At 38.4% G+C, this 25,099-nt stretch overlaps 1 protein-coding gene across 1 annotated transcript; it reads left to right on the plus strand.

Annotated features, from left to right (window-relative positions):
• Positions 1–708: 708 nt before the first annotated feature.
• Positions 709–24,006, plus strand: RAD51AP2 (RAD51 associated protein 2). Its single transcript, XM_069806587.1, has 6 exons — positions 709–1,232; positions 14,020–15,640; positions 16,385–18,129; positions 19,429–19,487; positions 20,270–20,371; positions 23,602–24,006. Exons 1-6 carry the CDS (start codon positions 709–711, stop codon positions 23,718–23,720), a joined length of 4,170 nt encoding a protein of 1,389 aa, XP_069662688.1. The 3' UTR covers positions 23,721–24,006.
• Positions 24,007–25,099: the final 1,093 nt, after the last annotated feature.

Below are 25,099 nucleotides of genomic sequence, written 5' to 3' on the forward strand. Positions count from 1 at the left end.
CTGTTGAAGGGACAACATGTCAGGGCACAAGCAACCCAGGAGGTTCCTGGAATGCGTTGATGACAACTTCCTTCTCCAAGTGATGGAGGAGGCAACGAGGAGAGGTGCTGTGATGGACCTTGTTCTTGCCAACAAGGAGGGGTGGTGGGGAATGTGAAGCTCAAGGGCAGCCTTGGCTGCAGTGACCATGGAAAGGTGGAGTCCAAGATCCTTAGGGCAGCGAGGAGGGTGCCCAGCAAACTTGCTGCCCTGGACTTCAGGAGAGCAGCCTTTGGCCTCTTCAGGGATCTGCCTGGTAGAGTACCATGGGATACAGCTCTGGAGGGAAGAGAGGACCAAGAAAGCTGGTTAATATTCAAGGGTCACCTCCTCCAAGCTCAGGAGTGAGGCATCCCAGCAAAGACGAAGGCAGGCAAAAATGCCAGGAGGCCTGTGTGGATGAACAAGGAGCTCCTGGACACAGTCAAACACAAAAAGGAGGCCTACAGAGGGTGGAAGCAAGGACAGGTAGCCTGGGAGGAATACAGAGAAATTGTCTGAGCAGCCAGGGATCGGGTTAGGAAAGCCAAAGCCCTGATAGAATTAACTCTGGCCAGGGACATCAAGGGCAACAAGGAAAGCTTCTATAGGTACGCAGGTGATAAAAGGAAGACTAGGGAAAATGTGGGCCCTCTCTGGAAGGAAACAGGAGACCTGGTTACCGGGGACATGGAGAAAGCTGAGGTACTCAATGACTTTTTTGTCCCAGTATTCACCAGCAAGTGCTCCAGTCACACTGCCCAAGTCGCAGAAGGCAAAGGCAAGGACTGGGAGAAAGAAGAACCATCCACTGTAGGAAAGGATCAAGTTCGAGACCGTCTAAGGAACGTGAAGATGCACAAGTCCATGGGACCTAATGAGATGCATCCACAGGCCCTGAGGGAACTGGCAGATGAAGCGGCTAAGCCACTATGCATCATATTTGAGAATTCTTGGCAGTCTGGGGAAGTTCCCACTGACTGGAAAAGGAGAAACATAACCCCCATTTTTAAAAGGGGAAAAAAAGAAGACCCGGGGAACCACAGGCTAGTCAGTCTCACGTCTGTGCCTGGCAATATCATGGAGCAGATCCTCCTGGAAACTATGCTAGAGCACATGGAAAGTAAGGAGGTGACTGGTGACAGCCAACATGGCTTCAGTAAGGGCAAATCGTGCCTGACAAATTTGGTGGCCTTCTACAACGGGGTTACAGTGTTGGTGGATAAGGGGAGAGCAACAGACGTCATCTACCTGGACTTGTGCAAAGCATTTGACACTGTCCCACATGACATCCTTGTCTCTAAATTGGAGACGCATGGATTTGATGGATGGACCACTCAGTGGATGATAAATTGGCTGGATGGTTGCACTCAAAGAGTTGTGGTCAACGGCTCGATGCCTGAGTAGAGACCAGTGACGAGTGGCACTCCTCAGGGGTCGGTATTGGGACCAGCGCTGTTTAACATCTTTGTCGATGATGTGGACAGTGGGGTTGAGTGCACCCTCAGCAAGTTTGCTGAGAACACCAAGCTGTGTGGTGCGGTCGATGTGCTGTAGGGAAGGGATGCCATCCAGAGGGACCTTGACAGGCTGGAGAGGTGGGCCCATGCCACCCTTATGAAGTTCAACAAGGCCAAGTGCAAGGTCCTGCACATGGGTCAGGGCAATCCCAAGCCCAAATACAGGCTGGGCAGAGAATGGATTGAGAGCAGCCCTGAGGAGAAGGACGTGGGAACGTTGGTTGACAAGAAGCTCAACATGACCTGGCAATGTGTGTCTGCAGCCCAGAGAGCCAACCGTATCCTGGGCTGCATCAAAAGCAGCGTGGCCAGCAGGTCGAGGGAGGTGATTCTCCCAGTCTGCTCCGCTCTGGTGAGACCCCACCTGCAGTCCTGCGTTCAGCTCTGGGGCCCCCAACATAAGAAGGACATGGGCCTGTTGGAGCGGGTCCAGAGGAGGGCCACGAAGATGATCAGGTGGCTGAAGCACCTCGCCTATGAAGACAGGCTGAGAGAGCTGGGGTTGTTCAGCCTGGAGATGGGAAGGCTTCGGGGAGATCTTATAGTGGCCTTCCAGTACCTAAAGAGGGCCTATAGGAAAGATGGGGAGGGACTCTTTAACAAGCAGTACAGTGGTAGGATGAGGGGTTATAGTTTTAAACTGAAGGAAGTTAGATTTAGATTAGATGTTAGGAAGCAGTTCTTCACTGTGAGGGCAGTGAGGCACTGGAACATGTTGCCCAGGGAGATTGTGGATGCCCCATCCCTGGCGGTGTCCAAGGCCAGGTTGGATGGGGCTTGGAGCAACCTGGTCTAGTGGAAGGTGTCCCTGCCCATCGCAGGGGGTTTGGAACTAGATGATCTCTAAGGTCACTTCCAACTCAAACCATTCTATGATTCTATGATTTTTCCTAGACTTTGCAGTCTTACATGCTAATAAATTAAAATATGCATCTTGATTTACAGTTTTTTATACATGTTGTTATAATTAGAGAATCTTATTCAGACTAAGATAACTTTGAAAGATACTAAGAGGAAAGTGCCATCTATTATGTTTGAAATTAATTTGGATAAAACATTTTAGATTGACTTTGTTTCACCGTACATATTCTGCACAAGATGTCTAAGTGTTATTATTGAATATTCCAAATTCAACGGATAATTGTGAATTGTGCTTCCATGGGGAAAAATATTTGAATTTTGATTATCAGTCATTTAGAGTGTTTCATCATTATACCCTACATTTTCCTCAAATACTAGCAACAGTATTCCCACTTTTGTGATTCTCCATTAAGTGAGTTTCAGCTTTGTCAACGTTGTTTACATCATTCATCTTTTAGTCATCATTTTAAATATAGTAGATAATTTATTCACAATATGCCATAATCAGCTCCTAATGGTTCCATATTAAATGCATGAAATGACAGTTTTTAAATGCTGTTATACAAACTATGTCATAAAAAGTGAGGATCCAGTACATTAAATCAGCACATTATGAGCTGTTCTGATGTTGTAGATACACCACATCTAGATGTCTGTCCTGGTTTCAGCTGGGATAGAGTTAATTGTCTTCCTAGTAGCTGGTACAGTGCTATGTTTTGAGTTCAGTATGTGAAGAACGTTGATAACACTGATGTTTTCAGTTGTTGCTAAGAAGTGTTTAGACTAAAGTCAAGGATTGCTCAGCTTCTCATGCCCAGCCAGCAAGAAAGCTGGAGGGGCACAAGAAGTTGGCAAAGGACACAGCCAGGTCAGCTGACCCAAACTGGCCAACGGGGTATTCCATACCATGTAACGTCATGCCCAGTATAGGAACTGGGGGGAGTGGGGGTGGAGGGATTGCCGCTCGGGGACTGACTGGGTGTCGATCGGCAGGTGGTGAGCAATTGCACTGCACATCATTTGTATATTCCAATCCTTTTATCATTATTGTTGTCGTTTCATTAGTGTTATCATTATCATTATTAGTTTCTTCTTTTCTGTTCTTATCTCAACCCATGAGTTTTACTTCTTTTCCTGATTTTCTCCCCCATCCCACTGGGTGGGTGGGAAGTGAATGAGTGGCTGTGTGGGGCTTAGTTGCTGGCTGGGGTTAAACCACGACAGTGTCCTAGATGTGCCTCTTTGTTAGATGTTTTGCAACCTAGAACCAAAGAGGCATAAGAATTTCAGTTTCCAAAATACAAGGCTCATACAGATGTGATCCATATATTATAAAAATATTTTCACGTTGATATGATGATAGTAAATTATATTTTGGGATGACAACTGAGACCCAGGAGAAGAGCTTTTTCTGTAGTTCAGAAGCTTAATCTTTTCCCATGTTTGGAAAACCAGGAATCAGCTTCGATCCACATTATTTATGTTAACAGCCACGACATCTGGAGACTACAAAATTAACAGGAAACACATAAGTTGCCCACATGCTTGGTGACACACTTCAGCTACTTACTAGTTCTGTGTGCCTGCCAAAAGTGAAGCCTCGACAACCACATTTTGACACTTGACTAAATGCACGTGTTTTATGCCCACATTTAATGACCGCAACTAATACTATTTATTAGATCAGGATAGTGGGACAGAATGGAAAAGGAAAATAATACATCTATCAGTTACAGTGTGGCAATTCCCTTACAGTGTAAGCAATACATTCGATTTCCTGATATTTAAGTCTTGCTTCATGTTTGGCAAATATGTTGTAATCACACTAAATTAAAGAATTCAGAAAATATTTATTATGGCTGATATATAGGAAGAGAGGAACATGTGTCTGGAGGAGTGCTTTAGTCATGGACTGCCTATATGGATAATTGGGAGTGGATATTTTGCTAAGAAATATGTCTTCAACTGCGATCCCATTACAGGGAAGTTTCTGATGTCCAAATAAGACATTTTAATTTTGAAGAACTTATAGGATGTTAATGTGCAATGAAAGCATCCTCTGAAACATTTGCCATGGAGTAATGTGCTCTTCAAATTCCAGTCAATTGCTCTCAAAGTCAAAACCTTCTCTCATTAGAAAAAACATACCATTATGCTGTTCTGTCTGCTGAAAGATCAGCATATCTTCTTTTTTATCACTGGACAGATACATTTTTTGGAAATAGTTTAAACAGGAATAATCAAAAAGGAAAGGAAGAACTCATTCAAAAATCTTTAACAGATTTAAAGAGGGATGGATATTCAACCTGCATACTGGGCATTGAGTTCGTAAGGCCAGATTTTTATTATTTCATTAATATTTAGGCTTGATTACTTTTCATTAGTAGCACATTTCAGAATACAGTATCTTCTTGAAAATGTAAAAACACAGCACATTTTTAAAGCATTAATAACAATCTGAAATACATATCTGATAAAAGAATGTAAAAACAGTCATACTGGATCAGATGTGTATGTCTGATCTGTATACAGGTGGTACAGTATATTGTCTCCAACACTGACCAGTGGCTGATGCTTAGAGAAAGTGCATAAGAAACAATTCAAATACAAAATACTCCTTCACTTAGTACCCTCTAACTTCTGAAAATCAACATTTTGCAATTTTCTGAATCTTAGTTCGGAATCAAGGCATTGTGCTTAATAGGTTATGAAGTTATCTCTCCTGAATTTTATCTTAATTAGTTTTGAAACCTCTTATACCTCTGCGCCTCATCACTACATGCTACCATGAGTTCCACTATTTAATAATATATGAAAAGTACTATATTTTTTTTGTGCTAAGCTTCTGGAACAGTAATTTTAGTGATACATCCCAGTTCTTGTCCTGCAAGGAATTTCTTACACCCTGTTTGACACATCCAAAAACTATCTGGAAAAAGCAATGCATAGCAAGGTGAAAAAGTTTACTGATGAGATTGACTTAGAGTAGTAAAAATGAGAACTAGATGTGAAGAACTGTAGAAGGACCTTGTGAGATGGGGCAATAAATTGGCAGTTGAAATTCAATTTGGAGTAATGTAAACTGCTGCAGAGGGGGGGAAAATAGTCCTAGCTTCACATTTAAAATGATGGGCTCTGAAATGACCATTATTGCGGAGGAGCCAGCTCTTCAAGTTATGATTAGATGGTTCAGGGAAAATGACAGTGATCGGCAGCTGTCAAAAAACCAAGCTGAATGTTAAAAATTATTAGGAAATGACTAAAAAAACCCCCAAAGTATAATAATATGCTGCTGCATAAATATGTGAAGCACCTGCAACTTGACCAGTATATGCACTTCGGATCCCTCATCTTACACTTGCTTACGCTGTAAGGGAATTGCCACACTGTAATTGATAGATGTATTATTTTTCTTTTTCATTCTCCCCCACCATCCTGATGAGGGGGGTATGGTAGAATTAAAAAAGGCTCAGAGAAGGGCACCAAGGATGATCAAAGGTATGGAATTGCTTCTGTAGTGGGATCAACTAAATAAGACTCTTTTCGATCTGGAAAATAGATGCCTGATCAGGATGTGATAGAGGTCTGAGAAACATGAATAGCATGGCAGGGGTATGTAGGGATTCAGTGTTCACTGTGTCTTTCAACACAAGAAAGGGAGGCATCAAATCTGAGCACTCATTCCAAATAAATAAAAAGGGCTTGTTCTTAAAATCATTGAGGTTAAGCTGTGAAATTCTTTGTTCCAAATTTGTTCTAAAATTTTATGTGGAATTGAAGGGAGACTGGAATGAAATCAACTGAATACAGAAAAGAAATCCATGGAAATCCTGAATATGTAGACAGTGACCAAACTAGAAATGGTTGCAGACTGAGACTTCTTAGGAGATGCACGTTTTATCCCATTCTTACTCTCTTTACAATGTGCCTGAGCTTCTCATTGCTGTCAGATTGAATGCTAGGCTGGACCAACCTGAGGGTATGATCCAATATGGCCACTCTTAAGTTTCTATGAATAGTCCTTTTCTTTTTCCCTGTTTTATACTACCAACGACTTTATAGACTCACATTTTATTCCCCATTAATTATCCCGTTTCTTCAGTTCAAAGTCCCAGTGTATTTGTTTTCTTCTCATACGAAAGCTGTTTCACATTGATCATCACTGTTGCTTTTTCTACATTTTCCAGTTCTATTATATCTTTTTTTTTCAGGTGGGATGATCAGAGTACCACTCACTATTAAAGATTTGGACATACTGTGGATTACAGAAGTATAATATCAGCAGTGTTTTCCGAATAATTTCTTACTTTTTCTCCTTTTTTTCACTTCTGGTGAATGTTGAATTACTGTTTTCAGAGATTGTCTGCAGATTCCCCCATATCTTTTTTTCTGAGTATTAGTAGCTAGTAAATACATATTAAATGTACATGTACAGTTAGGATAATTTTTCTTCTATATATTAGCTCTCATTTATCAATAATGAAATTTTTCTGTAGTTTTATTATGTAGTCATTCTGTATTGCAGGATGATTCTGGGATTCTCCATAATCAACTATAACTTTGAGTACCTCCAGTAACTGTGATCTGTTTTACATAGTTTTCTGGGTAATTTATGAGTATGTCCAACAGCACAGTTCTGAGCACAGGTTTTTCAGAAATAAAAAGAGAACAAATAAAGGCTTTTTCAAGCCCATCAGTTTGTTTTCACATGAGTTTTATGGCCATAGGTAGACTAAATACACACTACGCAAAAGTGCACTTCAGTTTTTGATTTTCTGCTTCAAAAGACACTTTCATCTTGCATACTTAATTTTCATCTGTTCTTGCCAATGAAAAAGGCATTATAATCTGGGTAATTTTAAGAAGCCTCATGGGAAGGGCCTGAACAAGGCTTCAGAATTCCCCTGATAAGAGAACTAGAAGAGTTAATTTTTTTCCTGCCTCTGATACATCCCCAAACTATCATGAAATGAGACATCATGCACTTTGCCAAATACCTCCGTGTGAAAGTTCAGGAGCCAAAATCAGTAATCTGCACTGCTTTTATTGCCTTAAGGCAGTAGAGTAGCTATTTCAGTTGTCCTTTTTCTTAGACAGGAACTGAGATGCAATCGATATAGGGAAAACTATCTTGTGAAACTTCTCAGTTGTCCCATGGGTATTTTGTACTTTCATTATATGCTTTGGCAGAACGTTATATGGGTGCAGCTCACACTTAGCTTTTAGACTGTGGACTTCCCAACATAAACTGTACTTCCTGTGAGTTTCTGCAATACTTTATCACCTCTTAAATGGCTCCACTTCTCTGAGAAGCTGCCTGAGCAGCTAAGCCCTGCAACTTCTACAATATACGCAGTTAGTAATGGCAGAAGGGGTGCTGTGTTTGTTGTTAACCAGGCTTATTTCCAAGGACATAAAAAACTGCTGATAAGCAGATATGGCTAACACTTAGCTTTACTATGTGAATCTAAAACATAACTTCTTAGCTGTGAACAGGAAAAGACGAAAGGAGGAAGTGTAGATATTTTGTATCTTCATGATGTGTTTGAAGAAGAAGAGTTGTTTATTTAAATGTAATCTGTTATTCTTAACTGGCTTTTTATCAAAAATAGATACTATAAGACTAAGTGAATCACTATATGTATTAGTCATGCATTACACATGGTTTAGTTAGTCCATACATGATAAGCAGAGACTAAAAGAAGACAGCAACACTGGAAAAGGGAAGATGGATTGCTTAAAATTTAGTGCTATAACTAGCTTTTCGTAGCAAGCACCCCAGAGGCACCAGGAAATCTCCAAACTTAGAGATATTCAGAGCTTGACTAGAAAAGCCCCAAGCAGCCTGATCAAGGACTGAAGTTAGATGCAACGTGAAAGCTGGCTGTGCTCTGAGCAGAGTGGTCCAGATGATCTCGAGAGGTCCCTTCCAACCTAAATTTTTTTGTGGCTCTATGAACAAGCCTGTATGTTCTATGCAGTACCTTGAGCAAAAGGAAATCAGTCTTAGGGATCATATGGACTGAGTTAATTGCCTTGCTAGCATGAAAAGAAGAACACTGCATTCTGAGTGCCCTTGGATGTGTGTGACCTGAATTCAGCAGCACTGCAGACTTTCAACAAAGAGCTTTTGAACTGTCTGGCAGGCGGAACTATTTTCACTGCCCTTTATGAAGAAGATGGATAGTGGCAGATAAAATTGGATGAAGATCCTTTGTATCTCTGTGTTTAGTGTTCTGTATACAAAATGCCTTTTTTTGCTACTTCTGTTTTGGAATTAAGCTGCAAACAAAGTATTTCAGCTGGAAAATGAGAACATCTTTGGGATTGTACAGGGAGTTAATATAATAGAGAATGATACGGTCACAGGTATAGAGTGGTATGACTAAACAGTGTTATCAGGTGATAGGAGGAGAATGTGTTCAAAATATCAAGTCCAATAAACAGCAGTTTTTATTGAAACTGACAGCTGCCAAATGCGTAGGACATGAGGCAGTCAAGCAGTGACTTCATTGCAGCGGACAAAATAAAGGTGTCATAGGGAGGTATGATTCACCCTACAGTTAAATAGGGATAGCTTAAGTTCTTAAATGCCTCTTAAGCACGTTCTTTTCATACCCCCCAAGATGTAAAAGAACTCCCTTTGAAAGCAACAGAAGAGTTTATTACTGGTGGAAATCAGAGCATCAAACCATCCTCAAAGAATTCAAGTCATTGTTGTGGCAGTCAGGCAGCAGTGACAGAGCAGTGCAGGGAGAAGATGATGCGTGTGAGATGCTCTCCCTTTCCCAAGAGTTAGAGAGGGGCTTTGTCTTGCACTTCCCTATTACTCTTAGCGTTACGTGCAATGCCTTCTGGATGTCCCCCAGTGGATATTCACACACATTGTTCCCCTTGTTTTACAGCAGTATTTTTCTTTCAATTTAGCTCTGGATGAGGCTACAAGAGAAAAAAAATAATTGTTTTTTGGAACAGCTTCCTTCTTTTATGAGGGCTACTGTGTGTTGGTCATGAAAGAGTTGTCACCATTTATATTGGCAGAAACAAAAAGGAAAATGAAAAATGGAGTACAAAAATGGGAGGAAATATAAAAATAATAGCATCTCAAGAAATGCTACTGAGCAATTAGAAAACTTTTGCTAAATAACTTTTTAGGAAGCCTGTGATTTTCAGGACAGTTTTATTCCAGGTCTGGCTTTGAAGGACTAATATATCGCTGAATCACTCCAAGACTGTTGCTTGCATATACATGGAAGCTGATAGCAGCATAGTGTACCTCCTACGTGATGCTTTTTCTTTGTTGGTATGGACACTCTGCTGAGAATACGGAATTAATACATGCAAAGCATACAGAGAGACATTAGCTTCTTTATGATTTCAGGTACATTGGGTGAAGTTGAAGTTCTATCTTTATTAAACATTTAGCAAGCCTAATGGTTCGCATTAGTTGTTAGGAACAATATGGATTACTCTGGAAAAGAGGGAAGGACTGAAGTTTTTATTCAAGCGATTTCAAAATTACATGGATAGATAGGAAGTGTGTGAGGGCTGCAGATACAGCAGTTGTGATAGAAAGTATAGAAAGTATTTTCACACACCAACTTTTTTTATGGATACTTTTAATGATAAAGTGATTGTGTGACATAACAGTAGGATGACGAAAAAAGGTAATTTGTAAAATGCGGTTTTAAGAATGTTAATGACCAATGTCCTGCTCATAAGAGAAGTATCAAAATGAACTTTTTCCTAGTCAACCAGTAAGTTTCCTTTGGAATCTTAATTATGGCCTTTAATGAATCAGTGTTACAAGGTGAGCTACTTTCAGAGTGAAAATTTTTAGCATTATAGTTCATGATAGAAATATGATGGATTACAACAGTCCTTCAGTCTTGAAATTTCACATCCTAAAAAGGCAGTTTACTTACAATGCATTGTAAGGTCAAGGCTGCCATCATTAAGCTAGCACAGCTAAGCTGAGATAAAGGACTTGAGCCAAATTGCACTGTTTCACTGGACAAACCAAGATTGTCAAATTTTAGTGTCCTACTGATCACATAGAGTAGCATAGTTATTTTTTGTGCTGTCTTTGTTGATATTTAACTTAATTTCTGAATATTTATTCCTGAGCTTTCTTTTTTAATATTTTACAATGTTTTTCTTTTCTAGTTTTCAACAAAAAGAAAGAAAAAGAAAAAAGAGAATGAGAACTACAACACCTTTTGTAAGAGTTTTAAATAATGTTTTGAAGTGAAGGAATATTTTTGAGAATTTCTTGCTGCATGAGAACCCAAAGCTTCTTTGCTGACTTCGTCAAGGAGCTGCTCTACAACCCACTTTGTCAACTTGCAAACACAGTATAATAATAGTTATATACCTGATAAATGTGATGGAGATGTAACCAATTGACAGAAAGTTTGAAATTATTGAAACTGTACAACAAAAATGTGGTGTTTACATCTTATTAAAATATTATTGAACTGAGTAGCAGGGAAAGCAATTATGTCTTTTTTCCAGTCCATTAGTAAAAATATGCTCTATTCAATTTGTACTATCAGTAAACAAGTAGTATGAATAATTTTTTTTATGAGTTGTAAATTGAAAAGTGCAGAGCATGCAGGTTATGCTTCAGTGGAAGTCTGTCAGCTTATGCTAGGTATCTAAGTTATATACAGCAAAGTAAGCCATAGATGTGGAACAACTGGATGGGGTTTAATAAACAATCTTAATTTATAGCTGTGTAGGTGCACAAAAGGCAGTTTTCTTTATTTTTCATGTAATTCTGGATGTTTTCACTGTTCAAAGACTTGAGTAATTTTAAACTCACTCCTATTTACTTGCAGCCTACCATGCATACTAAGGGATTTCACACTCACAGGCAAGTGGGGGAATATTCTATTCAGAAGATGTTAGAAACAGTTGTGAATACTACAGCATTTCCACTTCAGAAAAATACAATAATTTGTCTTCCAGGAATGCTTCCTAGATGCTATTCCAATGCAGAGGAGTAGCAAACATAAGTGCTGTGGTGAATCTCTCTTACATGCCTTAAAATCCTATTTCTAGTTTATATTATGATCACCATTCCATATGGTATTTTAAATATTTTAAAATGTGAAAGTAATCTAATTGATTTCAGTCCGACTATTTGTTGCTTAAAAACAGGCAGGAACTGTACCTTGTTAACTAAAGATTAATTCAATGAATAATATTTTTTAAGTATTAGAAAGCAGTTATTAGCCAGCTATATTTACAAAAGCAGAGATATTGAAGAGAAAGCTATTTTAAAGCTTGGTTCTATACAATTCTCGCGTGTAACGTTTGCTACCAGGAACAATGGATCTGTTGGGCTTCGGTGGATTTCTTCACTGTAGTATGGATGATAAGCCTTAAAAAAAAATATTTGCAGCAACAGGCCCTAAGGATGTTTCTATTTTTATTGCCCATCCTTAACAGTATTAAAGCAACCTGCTGGTTTAGCGCAAACTTTAAAAAATAACCTTTTGGAAATGAAATTTCAGCGGTTGAAGAGGAAACACCTATTTCAAAAGCGTGAAGCTGTATGAATACTTGTTATTTTTGGAATAAAGTCCTTGGCTGAATCAAGACTTGCTACTGTGAAAAAAAAAGGTAAGGGAAGTAATGTCTTTTCTGCTGTGTGTTCAGAGATCAGAGATCAGAGAAGGACTGTGGAAAAGGGCCGGGGACATGAGCGTTTGCACATGCAGGATCTCCTGCTTTCGGAATTAGGCGATTTGGGAAAGTACGTCCCGCCTGTAGAAATAAGCGGCGGGAGGTTGCTCGGCTCCAGTGGGTGACCCTCGTTGCTCAGGCACCAAAGAAAGGCCTTTTCAGCCAAACTGCAGTTTCTACAGCGTCTTGGCAGCCGTGCGCTCCAACCTGCAGCCTTTGGGCCATACATCCCCACTGGCCTTTCTCCTTTGCTGCCCGCGGGCGAGGAGAACCCACCGGCCCCTTTCCCTCCGGGCGGAGGGACACGCCGGCACTGCGTCCCCTCACCAGCGGAGTGCCTGCGAACGGCCGGCGAGGGGCGGAGGGATTCTTCCCGCCGTCGGGGGCTCTTCCCGCCTTCGGCCGCCTGCAGCGCCGGGTCAGGCGGTCGCCGCGGTCGCCCCGTCCGGTCGCCGCTGGGGTCGTGCTCCGCTTCGCCAGGCGTCCAGCTGGAACGGAGCTGTGCCCCGGGCTCAGAGGGCGGCCGGGGTGCTGGGAAGTCAGAGCCCTGGGAGGAGGAGGCAGCCCTCCCCGCAAGGGGCGGCTGAGGCGGGGCGGGCAGGTTGGCTGGAGGGGGGTCCCCTCGTCGCCGAGGAGCGAGTGCACCGAGGGGAAGGGAGTACCTCAGGGCGGGATCGGCGCTCTGAGAGAGAAGCGACCCTGCTGCAGGGAGGGGAAAAGCGATCCCCGTGGGAGACTTTAAAAAAAAAAAAGCTTACAAGAGGTTATACAAACCAGGAGGGAGGGACGGTAAAACTCAATTCAAAGAGGAGAGTGGCAGTCTACGGGAGAGGGAAACCACCTCAGGGACAGGACGGAGGGGTCCTGTCACCTTCAGCAGGAGGAAAGCCTCCTGGAGGAGGGGAGACAGCGGCCTTGTGGAGGGAGGCAGGAAAGCCACAAGCTTGAGGATTCATTCGCTGCCTGCATTTCACAGGTATATCCCGCAGTCGCAGAAGTGTTCCTTGACAAAATGGATTTTCCTGCGCCGTTAAAGAAGTAAACCTGTCGAATTAGGATTGCTACTTGATTCTTGAATCATGCAGTCCTGGTTAAAAAAATAACTCTGTTAATTATGCACTTCATGATATGTTTTGAATGCCTTCCTGTTCGCTCTCTGAGGTCAACTCTGCAGGGTGACTGGATTGTTCAGAAATACTGGTGAACCAGTCTGTTACAAGTATTATAAATTCCCTCAATCAGTATATGAAATTTATTTTTCTCAAATTATGTTCCACACTCTAGGTAGATCACTTCTTAAAGGAAGATGCTCAGTGCATTTAACTTGAAGAGACGTGTAGTTAGAAATCAGGAGCGCCAGTACATTTAACAGTCTAGATTTGTGCCAGCCACACCACTGTTTCTTTTTATATGAAGATACACTGTGATACAGCATTTTGTCATACCTGAGGACTTTTGATAAACTTGCCTACAGTTCCACATTACAAATTATCACACAATGAAGACAAGACTGGCAATTTCTTTCAGCTTTTAACAATTTTAAAGGGTCCCTCAAATCAGAAGAGTTCGTCAGTGGGCATTATTTTCTTGATATTTGTTCTCAGTATTCATTTTTGGCAAAAATACAGTGTGGCAAATGCATGAAAAATGTAATTAATTTCTTTACCTTGTTGACACAGTGAAATTATCACCCATTTTAATTTTGCATACATCTGCAACTTTAGTAAATAACTTCTATCTTAAATCCTAGATCTTGGTTTTAAATGTTGTTCAGTGATCCTGTCTTTATCTCTGGCCTGTAATGCATGCAGAACAAATATCACTGTGGTAATGTGTAGATGATAGAATTACTGATTTTGTGTCCTGTACATTTTGGAAATCATTGAAAGATCTTTTATGCCTAATACTTTAATATTTCTTTAACTTTCAGGACTGACTCAGCAAGTATAGAACGTATTTTTATAAGCATGGAAAGTACATGTTCTGAAAGATTTTTATCTGCATCGTCAGATGAAACTGAACGCTACCTATATCCAAAGCGAATTAAAATAGAAAGTAATCAAAAAAGCATAGAGAAAGAGGAGTGGGAGCAGCAAAAGCTAGAACAAAGCGTACACCGTGTGAACAGGTACCAAACATCACCACATGAACCTATACATTTATCAGAAAGACAAAACAACTGGGCATTAGAAACGCAAAGTTGTGATGCAGCAAGAAAAACTTCGAGAGAGTTTTTCCATTTTCAGAGTTGTAGTAATGAAAAATTACCATGTAGAGTATCAGAAAATAAACTGTCCACCAAAAAATGGAATCCTGAAAATGAAAGCCAAAATACTAAAGAAGATGACATTTCATTAAATGCACATGGACAGCTTCTTGAAGCAGAGTTGCTCAATGTGTGGAGTGCTGCTAACATATGTAAAAATCTACAGGTATTAAATCCACCCCAAGTGCAGCAGAACAACAATATAGAACAAAATGATAAAAGAAGTGTTGATAATGAACTCAGACAAAATTCTTCAGTTACACCCTTAAAAAGAGACTCGTTTCAGATGGAATATTTAAGTCATAAGTCTATCTCTGATAAAAAATGGAAACAATACCAGCTTTTGCAAATTCCATTTTTACGTGGTACCAGTTCTGTGTTTTCACACATAGAACATGAGAAAGATAATTTTATGAAAAAAGTATGTTCTACAGAAGATAATTTCAGTAGCAATAATGAAACTACTGCAGAAAGAGACAATAAAGAAAAAAATAATTCATCATCTATAATTCCAACATTAAAACCTTTTAAAAGTATACAACAGCTGAAAATCCCTAATTTTCAACTTCCTAGCATTTCAAATAAAATAAATAGTAAAATGACATCAACTAACTTGGAGGAGATGGATTGGAAGAATTTTAAAGGCCAGACATCTTTGATGCAATCTAAACAGTTACATGGTGTGCAAAAAATGTCTGAGGTAGAGAAACAAAAATTGCAAAATGATAAAAGCAGTGTAAAAGCTTCAACTGTTGGTACTGAATTTAAAGAAAAGAATTACCCATCTATTAGCAAAGAAGAGCACAGTGCTTTGGCAGAAGGAGGAAAAGTATCTGTAACTTATTTCAGAGACAACAGCACTGACATTGAATGTAATCAAATATTTGCTGAAAATTGTTTCAAAGATAAAGTGCTGGAGAATTCAGATGGTGATGATGACCAGAAGTCAACGATTCACATTTACATTAGTGCTAAAAACATTCAGAATGAGAAATGTGTCAGCTGTAATGATCTTTTGAAGAGAATGGGGAGGAAGAGCAGTAATGAGAAAGCAGGAACATTTCATATACAGACAAGTATTCCAGTAATAACAGAAACATTAGAGAAAAATAAGTTAGACATACACTGTGGTGTGCATAATTCTAGCAGTGATATTAGTTTGTATGAAGCAGAATCAAAACTCTCTGCAAAAGAAATACTTGATTTCAAAAGATATTTAACTAAAAACATTATATTTGAAAGTAATTGTCCTCCCATTATTGTGCAGAATTTTCCAGATAAGAAAGTGAGTTGCAATATATTTAGGGGAAAGAAAATGTTCAAATTAAAGTTTTCATTTCAAAACATGTTGTTTGGGTGGCTCAGGACATGGACTGAATCTTTATATAGAGATATGCCCACATGTCAGGATAACAGTGTTACACATCGGTTTCATTTCTGTGAAACATTAAACGAACAGTGTGATGCTCAAGAGTTAGTAAAGAGCAATACAAATAGGAACCACAAAAATAAAATATGCATTTGTTTGCTGGCTATTATTTCAAAGCATCTGAAGGTGAAACTAATAAAGACAATTCTTGCTTCCTTTTTCAATAGCACAGATACTTTATTGCCAACTGGAGGAAAGTCTATGCCAGTGGAGAAACACCCTTTACATGGCAGAAAGCAAGATCAGTTAAACTCATACACAGATAGTACTTTGAGGCAAAACACAGAGTTTCATAAAAAAAATGAAACTTATCCAGGCTTTGTAAGTTCTAAATTTTTGGAGAGCATTGGTTTTGAATTACATAATGAATGCCAGAGAAGACATTTTTCTAGATCTTTAGGTGAAGAAGAGTTTACTTTCCCAAAAAGAGGAGCCTTCCTTTGTAACCAAAAAAGTGAATTATATAAGGGAAGATATGTCAGAAAGCACCACCTCTTATCCAGAGGGAGTGAAGGGTTTAGCACCTATTTGAGGTCAATCAGTCACAAAAACGGTATGAAAAAGCAAATTTTAGTTGCTAAATGCCTAATCTTGCTACAGGGCACTTTTGATTGTCCTTCACTAGACAAAATGTATTGCTGCAATATCACAAAAATACAGTATCTGATAGGAGCAAATCTTAGATTTTGGAGTTACTTTCCTGCCCATTCACAACCGAAATTTGAAAAGGTAAATAGTAAATGTACAAATCAGGAAATATTGGTAACTACAGTAAAGCAGCAGAAGAAGAAACCAAGTAAAATGTTTAATAGTTCTTTTCATGGAGAAAGATTTAAAGCTTTCCCTTTTGTTTTATGTGAAAATGAGAAACGTGAAACAACTGGATGTAGAAATTGCATAACATCTACAAATGAAGTTACAAATGAAGTCACATATACCATGAAAAAATATTTGGGTACTTCTAGTTGTATAGATGCTGATAGAAGAGAATGTGTGAGGTCAAAAGAGTTGCGAACAAATTCTCATAATTTTCTTTCTAAAAAATATTTTTCTATTTTTGACACATATGAAAAAATTCCCCTTACTACTGATTCTGAAGACTTTGACCAGATCCCAGTTGTAATCCAAGACAATTCTGTCAAAAAAAAGTTGTCTGAAGAAAATGCAGTCACCAGTTCAAAAGAGGTTCCTAATTTGCCTGCTAAATCAAATGATGCCTTAATTCTACCTGAGCAGTCAAAAACAACTATGGAAAAATGTATTTCTCTCTTGTTACAAGATAGCCAAACAAACAAACCTGAATTTTGCAAAAAAATAGATACATACAGCCCACATTTAGCAAATCAAAAAGAAAAAGTAGAAGACCAAAATCCTTATTTAAATTTTGAAAATTTATTTCCTAGTTCCTCAAATGTTTATCAGTCTATCACTTTGCCATTAGGTAGCAGCTCTTTTGTCAATAAAGACAAAGTAGTAAGTGAAGATGGACACTGCAGGAGTTCCTCAAGTGCAGACAAACAAAAACAAAGTGAAAAAATTCATGCCACTATACAATACCCATCCACAGGAAGTCCTGCCATGCCAGATACATACTTGCAATTACAGGCTAAAGAAACAGTACAGTTTTCTTTACAAGGGCATACACAGACAAACAAGGCAGCCAATTTAGAGCCAGCAACTTTGAAACATAATCTTGAATATGTAAAAGAACAGGAAGAGATATATGATGAACAAATGCATGTAACTAATGAAAGTCAATGTGAGACTGTAATGAATGACTTGATTATGTCATATTCAGAAGATGAATCTAAAACATTCATTGCTGCAGAAGAGGAATTAAAAATGCATTTAACCGTAATGAACAATGGATGTCTTGAAGATGTAAAAGATAAGTATTTACCTTTAGAAAATAAAATCACATATGAATTTGAACTGAAGAGAAGATTTGATTTAGTGCTAGAAGAGCTACATATGTTTCATGAAATTAGCAAGGGAAATGAAAACAATTTATCTAGTTTGGAAACAAACTCACACAACAATTATTGTGAATTAAATAATTCTGAGGGTCTAGATGAAAATGTGACAAGTGTTCCTCAAAAGAAACTATGTATTTCTTCTCCAATCTCTGGTACTATAGAAGGCCAAAACATAACTGACAGTAGTGGAAGTTCATTAAACAAAAAGATATCAAATGAAAATGAAGACCAAAAAGTATCTAAGGAATATTGTATTTCAAGACTGTCAAGTGAAGAATTGCTGCATTTAGCTATTGCAGAAGGTAAGCACATGAAATTATTGGCTATTATGTTAATAAGCAAATTGAAATTTCAGGCAATATTTGGTTTGCTTTAAAGTTGTGTTTCTCAACCCAAATAATTCTGTAACAATAACTGAGTTTTCATTGAATTGTACAAGGTTTGTTGAACAAAAGGTACTTGCCTATGAGTAGCCAAATGCAAAAACCCCTACGCTACTACCGCTGCCTGCACACTGTGCTGTAGCAGTTGTAGCTCAGAATTCAGTCAGTCGGTTTCAGGCTTGCTCAAACCCACCTTAATGCAAATTCCATTACAGATTATTTCTTTTGTCTTGGATTTCGTCATAATAAGCCCTGCAATCCCTAAAAGAGTAAAAAAATCAGTAAGATGCACATTTACAGAGAGAAAGGTTCAATTAAAACATCATGCAATATTCACAAAGGATACAAACTGTTTTCTTACAACTGATGTCATAGAATCATAGAATGGTTTGTGTTGGAAGGGACCTTTAAAGGTCATTTAGTCCAACCCCCCTGCAATGAGCAGGGACATCTTCAAGTAGGCCACGTTGCTCAGAGCCCTGTCCAACCTAACCTTGAATGTTTCCAGGGATGTGTTCTACTGAAAGCTTTTGTAGTGTCATGACAATCAACTTCATCTTTTCAAAAAGGATTTTGCATAATATTCAGAAGGCCATATTAATGAGGAGTAAAATAGTCACAAAAAATTCTTTTGGAGTTAGGTGATCAGTGGTGACAGTCACCTGTTAAATCTCTGGTTTGTTTAAGATCTCTAACTGAACACAATAGCTAGTCTTGCAACATTTACATGATTTTGCAGCTGACATGGGTATTCATATCTTCTATTTAAAGAACATTAGTTTGGGAAAATAGGCAGTTTAACACAAGTTCATGTAATAGATTAATAAAGATACGTATGAGTATGTTCATGGGTGGTAGGCCCTACTTGTCATGTGTGATATTTGTATATTTCTCTAAAGTGAGTTCTAGTTATCTATCCTCAGAAGTTAATTCTGGGCCATAGATCCCAAATAGGTGAAGGAAGTTTGCTGCACTAAGGACCTTAAGCTTGGAAAGCAGCAGTAGGTTTCTAAACATATCCTGCAGTTTATTTTTCTCATGGCATTGCCCTAAGCAGTTCTTGCCTGGTTCATTACTTGTATTGCATTCTGTTTGGGATGACCTAACTTTTTCCATCCACCGTAAAGAAAGCATATGTATCTCACTTACGGTTCTGACTTTCAGGCCAGGCCCTCACAAAATTTAGGCAGTATTATAGTTATGTTTCTTTAAAGTTTAGATGCTGCCTTTTAAAAAATTATTTTATTTTTCCTTAAAGAAACAGAATGTCTGCTTCAAACAATAGGTGGGCAACCCTCTTTGTAAACTCTAACACTCCTACCCCATTTGCTGTAGAATCAAAAAGTATTTAATGAGTAAAGGAAGGACACCAAGAAGAAAACCAGTTGAATGCTGTACCTTCTTTTACAGATAGCTCCTATGTGATGAGTAAATTATTCAGGCACTTTTCAAACAGCATGTTTATCAAATTTCGTACCTGAAATTCAGTTTGCAGAAGTGTTGAGTTCTCACAGCTGCAAATAAAATCAATGGGAGATATGCTTTGGTCATATTTGGTAAATTATCTGATAAAAATGCAGCCATCTCAAATTTGGCATCCGAAATCAATTTCTCAGGGACTTGGCTCTAAATTTGTGAAGTGAAGATTGCAGGGTTTTTGTGAAGGTAATTAGTGTTTGTGAAGCAATTAGGAAAGTGTCACAGAAAAGCCCTGGAGGGAAGTCTGTTCAGTAGTTGTAACAGTATAACGTGCTGCAAGTTACACCTGAATGTCTTGCCCCAGAGAATGAAAGCCTAACAGATACTGGATAAATTGCTCACTAAGTGATCACTTTTCTGCCTAAGTCTGGAATAAGAAAATCTAAGCGGAGAAAATGATATATCATGAGAGGATTAAAAACTGCATCATTGCATCTATGCAAAGGAGAACTACATGAGGTGTATAGGTTGCTTTTGACAAGCCACTGAGAGTGAGACTTTGTAGCTTCACTAATATTTCCTGTAATATGCACATATATGTTTTACATCAACAACCACAAATTAATAACTAGATTAAACAAACTTAGTTATTTGTTTATAGAAATTAGTTAAAATCTTAAATGTTGTATTTATGCTTCTGTTTTCAGGCCATTTTGATGCAGCTTATAAAAAGCCATACACATGGGACCCAGCTTTTTTATCCTGCACACTTCTTAAGGAACAAAACTATAATTTACAGAAAGAGGGAGGTAAAAGTAATACTGTTTTGTTATTTATACCACAAATACCAGTGCTGATAAACTTATATCTCAAACATTTGTATTTGTTTCTTCCCTTTTTATCTTTGTCTCTGTAGCAGTCACATTTTGTTTAATTGTAGGTTGCTAGAAAGCTGTCCCATCTTTGGCTTGGGTCACAGAGCAAGTCATGCAGATGAGCCTTTTTGTTCTTTGGATAGAAGAAAAGAACTCTAACAATGTGGCGTTTCCTTTTTTGCTTGTTTTGGAGCCATTTGGAACAAACATCTTTGGGCCTCCATTCATTGTGGTGTAGCCAAGATATACTATAAAGAGAACATGATTTGATATACTTTCTTGGAAGAGTTGCAGTTTTGGACACATTGTGGAAGGAAATTCAGAAAGATATTGCCAATTGATCTATTAGGATTTCAAAAAGCATGCTTTCGCATTTTTTCCAACACTTGGAAACATTTAGTTAAACAAGGCTATTGGTTTATTCTGAAATGAAATACTAAAACATTGTAAGGAAAAGGCTACAGGTAACTTCTGTTTCACTAGGTCAAACCACGTACAGATATTTTTATTTTTATTACCCATCGCACCTCTTAAAACTGATGCATACTTTGCTGTTCTCAGAATTCAGAAAGTTGTTTTCTTCATTCAGGCCATTCTGTGAAATAATGAGACTGAAAAATCTTGAATGTTTACAGATGACCTCTGGTGTTCTTTTCACCTGTTTTTTATTGAAGATATATCATCTTTTGCTAATATTTCATCTACCAAATGCAAAATATTACAGAGAATTCTGTTCTACTTTTTTACTGCTTAGCACTGCTCTATAAGGTGGTTTTGGGTTTTGTTTTGGTTTTTTTTTTGGTGGCAGGTGGATTCTAGTTTCTGACATTTGTAGTAGGTGTTGTTATTGCTTAGGGAAAATTCAAATTTCACATTGCTGTATTGTGCATAATAGCACAAGGTGGTTGATATTAACATCTTCTTCTTGGAAGTTTTGTTCAGATGGTGTTGAAGCTTGCTAGATGGAACACTGTAGCTCCTGCAGAAGATCAGAAGGTAACTGAAGCTGGATCATCTTTCCTTTCTTCTTTCCCTGTTGTTTTGGGCCACAGGTCCAAGGGCAAAGAAAAACAGACATTTCCTCCATTGCCATTAGCAGTAACTATTCCCTTTATATTGCTTCCTAGACTTTTTTAAGTTCCCATCTGAGCTTCTCCAGAAATGTTTGGAAGAAAGCCTTAGCAATGAGTGACTTCTTTTTTTCCCCGTGATTGCTGAGAAATCATGCAAGTTTCTAGGGCAATGGCATATTTCTAAGGCATTTTATACCTTATTTCCAGAGCTTTGTCAGAATCAACAGGCACCTAATATGCTTCCAGTAGAAGAAGCTGAAAAAATGTTATGTTCCCTTCATTATCAATCTCAGTTGATAGCAAGTCTTCACTGTGAGGGTGTTGAGGCACTGGAACAGGTTGCCCAGGGAGGTTGTGGATGCCCCATCCCTGGCAGTGTTCAAGGCCAGGTTGGATGGGGCTTTGAGCAACCTGGTCTAGTGGAAGGTGTCCCTGCCCATGGCAGGGGGGTTGGAACTAGATGATCTCTAAGGTCCCTTCCAACCCAAACCATTCTGTGATTCTGTGATTCTGTGAAATAGGGAGTTGGTGAGGAGGTACATTGCTTCTGTGCTGCAGTCTATGGCTGGCAGAGACAGTTCTCTTCCATTTACACTGAACTGCCTTAGAGATTATTCTGAAGCAAGGACTATATCTATTTTTGTCAGGGGGCATACTATATTTACTGTACTGATAGAAGTTAATGTCAGAAGTTTTGCTGATGTGTTGCTGTCTCCCTCTATTTTTTAGTAGGATTCTGAGTCATCACATGTGTTCTTACATGGTTTGCGTTGTTTATGCATCTTGGATATGATCACTCTGTTTCCATGATGGAATCCAAGCCTGTTAATTTAGCCAATTTAGCTGCCAAAACTCTGTGGCTTAATCCAGCATATTGCTCCCATAGTTAGAAGATTAGGAGGTACAAGTCTTATACTTGCTGGTATCAATGAGTTCTTTGTTTTACATCCCACTGTTTGGTCACATGAAGTGACTGTTGCCTCAGAAACTGTGACTGTTTTGGAAAGGAGATACCTAGGTGGGAAAAGAAGATTTATACTTCTGCGGTTTTACAATTCAGCACGACTAACTACCATGATTTACTGGCTACATATAAACCCATAACACTTGACTGAATTTTACTGCATGCAGTTTCTCTTCCAACTGACTCTTATGAGTCTTATAAAAGATATAGCAGCACTACTGTCTCATCATTGACTTAAGAACGGAGCTTTGGGTTTTTTCTCATCCCATCATTTAAATTCTTGCAAAAGGCTAAGACAATTTTTTTTCTCCCTTTAGTAGGATTCCAGCTGAGTGCCTAAGGCTCTGATGGGCTCACTATTTGATATCCTAGCTAATTGCTCAGTGCTTCATCATTTTGTAGAATAATGGAAAATAGAACTGGAAAAGATCTTGAGAAATTTGACACCTTCATGTGTGATTATTACTTCTTCCGGATGACTCGTTGTTCTAATGTCTAAGTTACAAGGTCACTGTCTTCCATTCTTCCCCAGTGAGTATATTATTTTATGCAAAACAGAACAGCTTCTAAAGGATGACTGAATCATGCTCCAGATTACTAGATGGTGTATACCTAACCTAATAGACTGTGGAACAGAAAATCCATAACCTCCTGTCTTACTTTCTGGAAAATGAGTGGCACAAGACAAGGCATCATGATTATTAGCGCTAGTAGAGTGATGCCTGGCTGTGTAATTTGGATTTGTACATCTAAACCCCTCAGACTAGTGGTAAGTATTAAAGCATACTGCTCTCAGCATCTCCTCTGTCCCAGAATGGTAATTTGTATCAAACTATAGGCCTTTGCCAGTCTGTAAGGCAAGTTATGTAATGTTAGGTTGAGGATCCTTCTAATGAGAAGGATTCTACATGTGACCCAGCTGTTAGCATTTCAATTTCAACCCAAAAGACTATGTTAGATGCTCTACAGCTGAACAAAATGGAGATGGGATAGGATGTAGTAAAGGACGGAGAAGCTGCAATTAATATTCATCTAATTTACATGTCTCGGCAGTATGTAACTCTGGTGTATATCATATGGAATTCTGGGTTACTTTCACTTTCTATTTCTTTTTTTTTTTAATATAGGATACTTTCTGTCACATGAAGTTATAAGAGTACAGCCTCTTAAAACATGCAAGGGCCCCATCAGGATTGGGCTGTCAAGAAAAGCTCGACCCAAACAGCTTCATCCTTATCTGAAATGACTTAGTGGATTCTTTTACCAGTCTTCAAATAGAATCACTCTGCTTGAAAACTGTTGAAATGTTTTTATGTTAAGTTTTTCTGTTGATAGTTTGATCTTTGTGGTTTATAGGTTTTTTTAGATATTAATATTGCAGTATTTGCTAGTGATTTATTTAGGAATACTGTGAATATTTGATAGCAAAGGGATTTATAATGAATGTTTACTAGTAGAAGTTTTAATGGAAAGATGAGGACCTTTTAAAGTTTATGTAATATTAATAAAATCTGACATGTATTTTTCATCTATTAAAATATACAGTTGAAATTTTCTGTCAGACATTCTTAGAATCTTCTGTGTGTTTATTTGGTTTTAAAAACTCAGTATTTTTAAAGAGATTTGTTACAAATGTTTAGAGAGGTGTAGAAGAGAATTTCAGGAAGCTAAATTTAGGTTACTAAATGGGAATATTATGTTTTAGGCTTCCGAGGTGATTTCCTCTGATGTACTTTCAGTTCCATGCACTTGTCCTGTTAGACAAAGAAAACTCATGTATTTCGGTGCAGACTTAAGGAAGGAGGAAAAGTATAAATGCTACAGACAGAATCTTATTCTGAGGGTACCGATTCCATTGCATACAATATGGAGGCAAAATACCAGCACATAAATTCTGGAGACTGTATATCTCAAAAAAATGGGGAAACTTGGGCTGATCTGAAGCATACGGATATTGATTAGGAGCATCTGTTATTAAGTGTTAATATCCTGATATTAGTGTTATCTAATAAAGAATAACAACAGTTTCAACTGAATAAGCACAGCAAGAAACAAATGTGGGTGAAGTCTGAAAAAACGATCACTGAAGTGTCAGAACAAGAATAATCCAATAACAGATATCAAGAAGAAAGCTTTAAACCCTCTATGCGATTTCACAGAGTTGTTTAGAAAGAGCGTATTTTACATTGCAGTGGATGAGAATTTCGGTATAACAAGCCTTACAGAATAGTGATGGAATGATGATAAACCCCAGTACAAATAATAATATTTGGTTGCAGCTGACACAAGGAAAGCTGAGCAAGCTGAATCGATAGGGAAATATATCTATAGGTAAATCATTCCATAGAATTTATAGCAACAGTGCAAAGATTAAGTCACTACACAGTTTGATCTATTCAGCAGCAACCTTCAGAATATGTCATATATAATAGTAAATATATCAGTATGATTATCCTGTAGGGGTCTACATAAGAAAAGGAAATTCAGTACACAATGTTGAGAGAAATCAATGAGACAATAAAATCTAAGAAAATGGTTATTATTTGGTTTATAATTTCTGTTATTCTCATATGAAATAGTAAAAACGCCAGATGAACATTTGTTTCTAGGAACAGCTGATTCTCA

The sequence above is a fragment of the Haliaeetus albicilla genome, chromosome 18 (assembly GCF_947461875.1).
Source record: "Haliaeetus albicilla chromosome 18, bHalAlb1.1, whole genome shotgun sequence".
NCBI lineage: Eukaryota > Metazoa > Chordata > Aves > Accipitriformes > Accipitridae > Haliaeetus > Haliaeetus albicilla.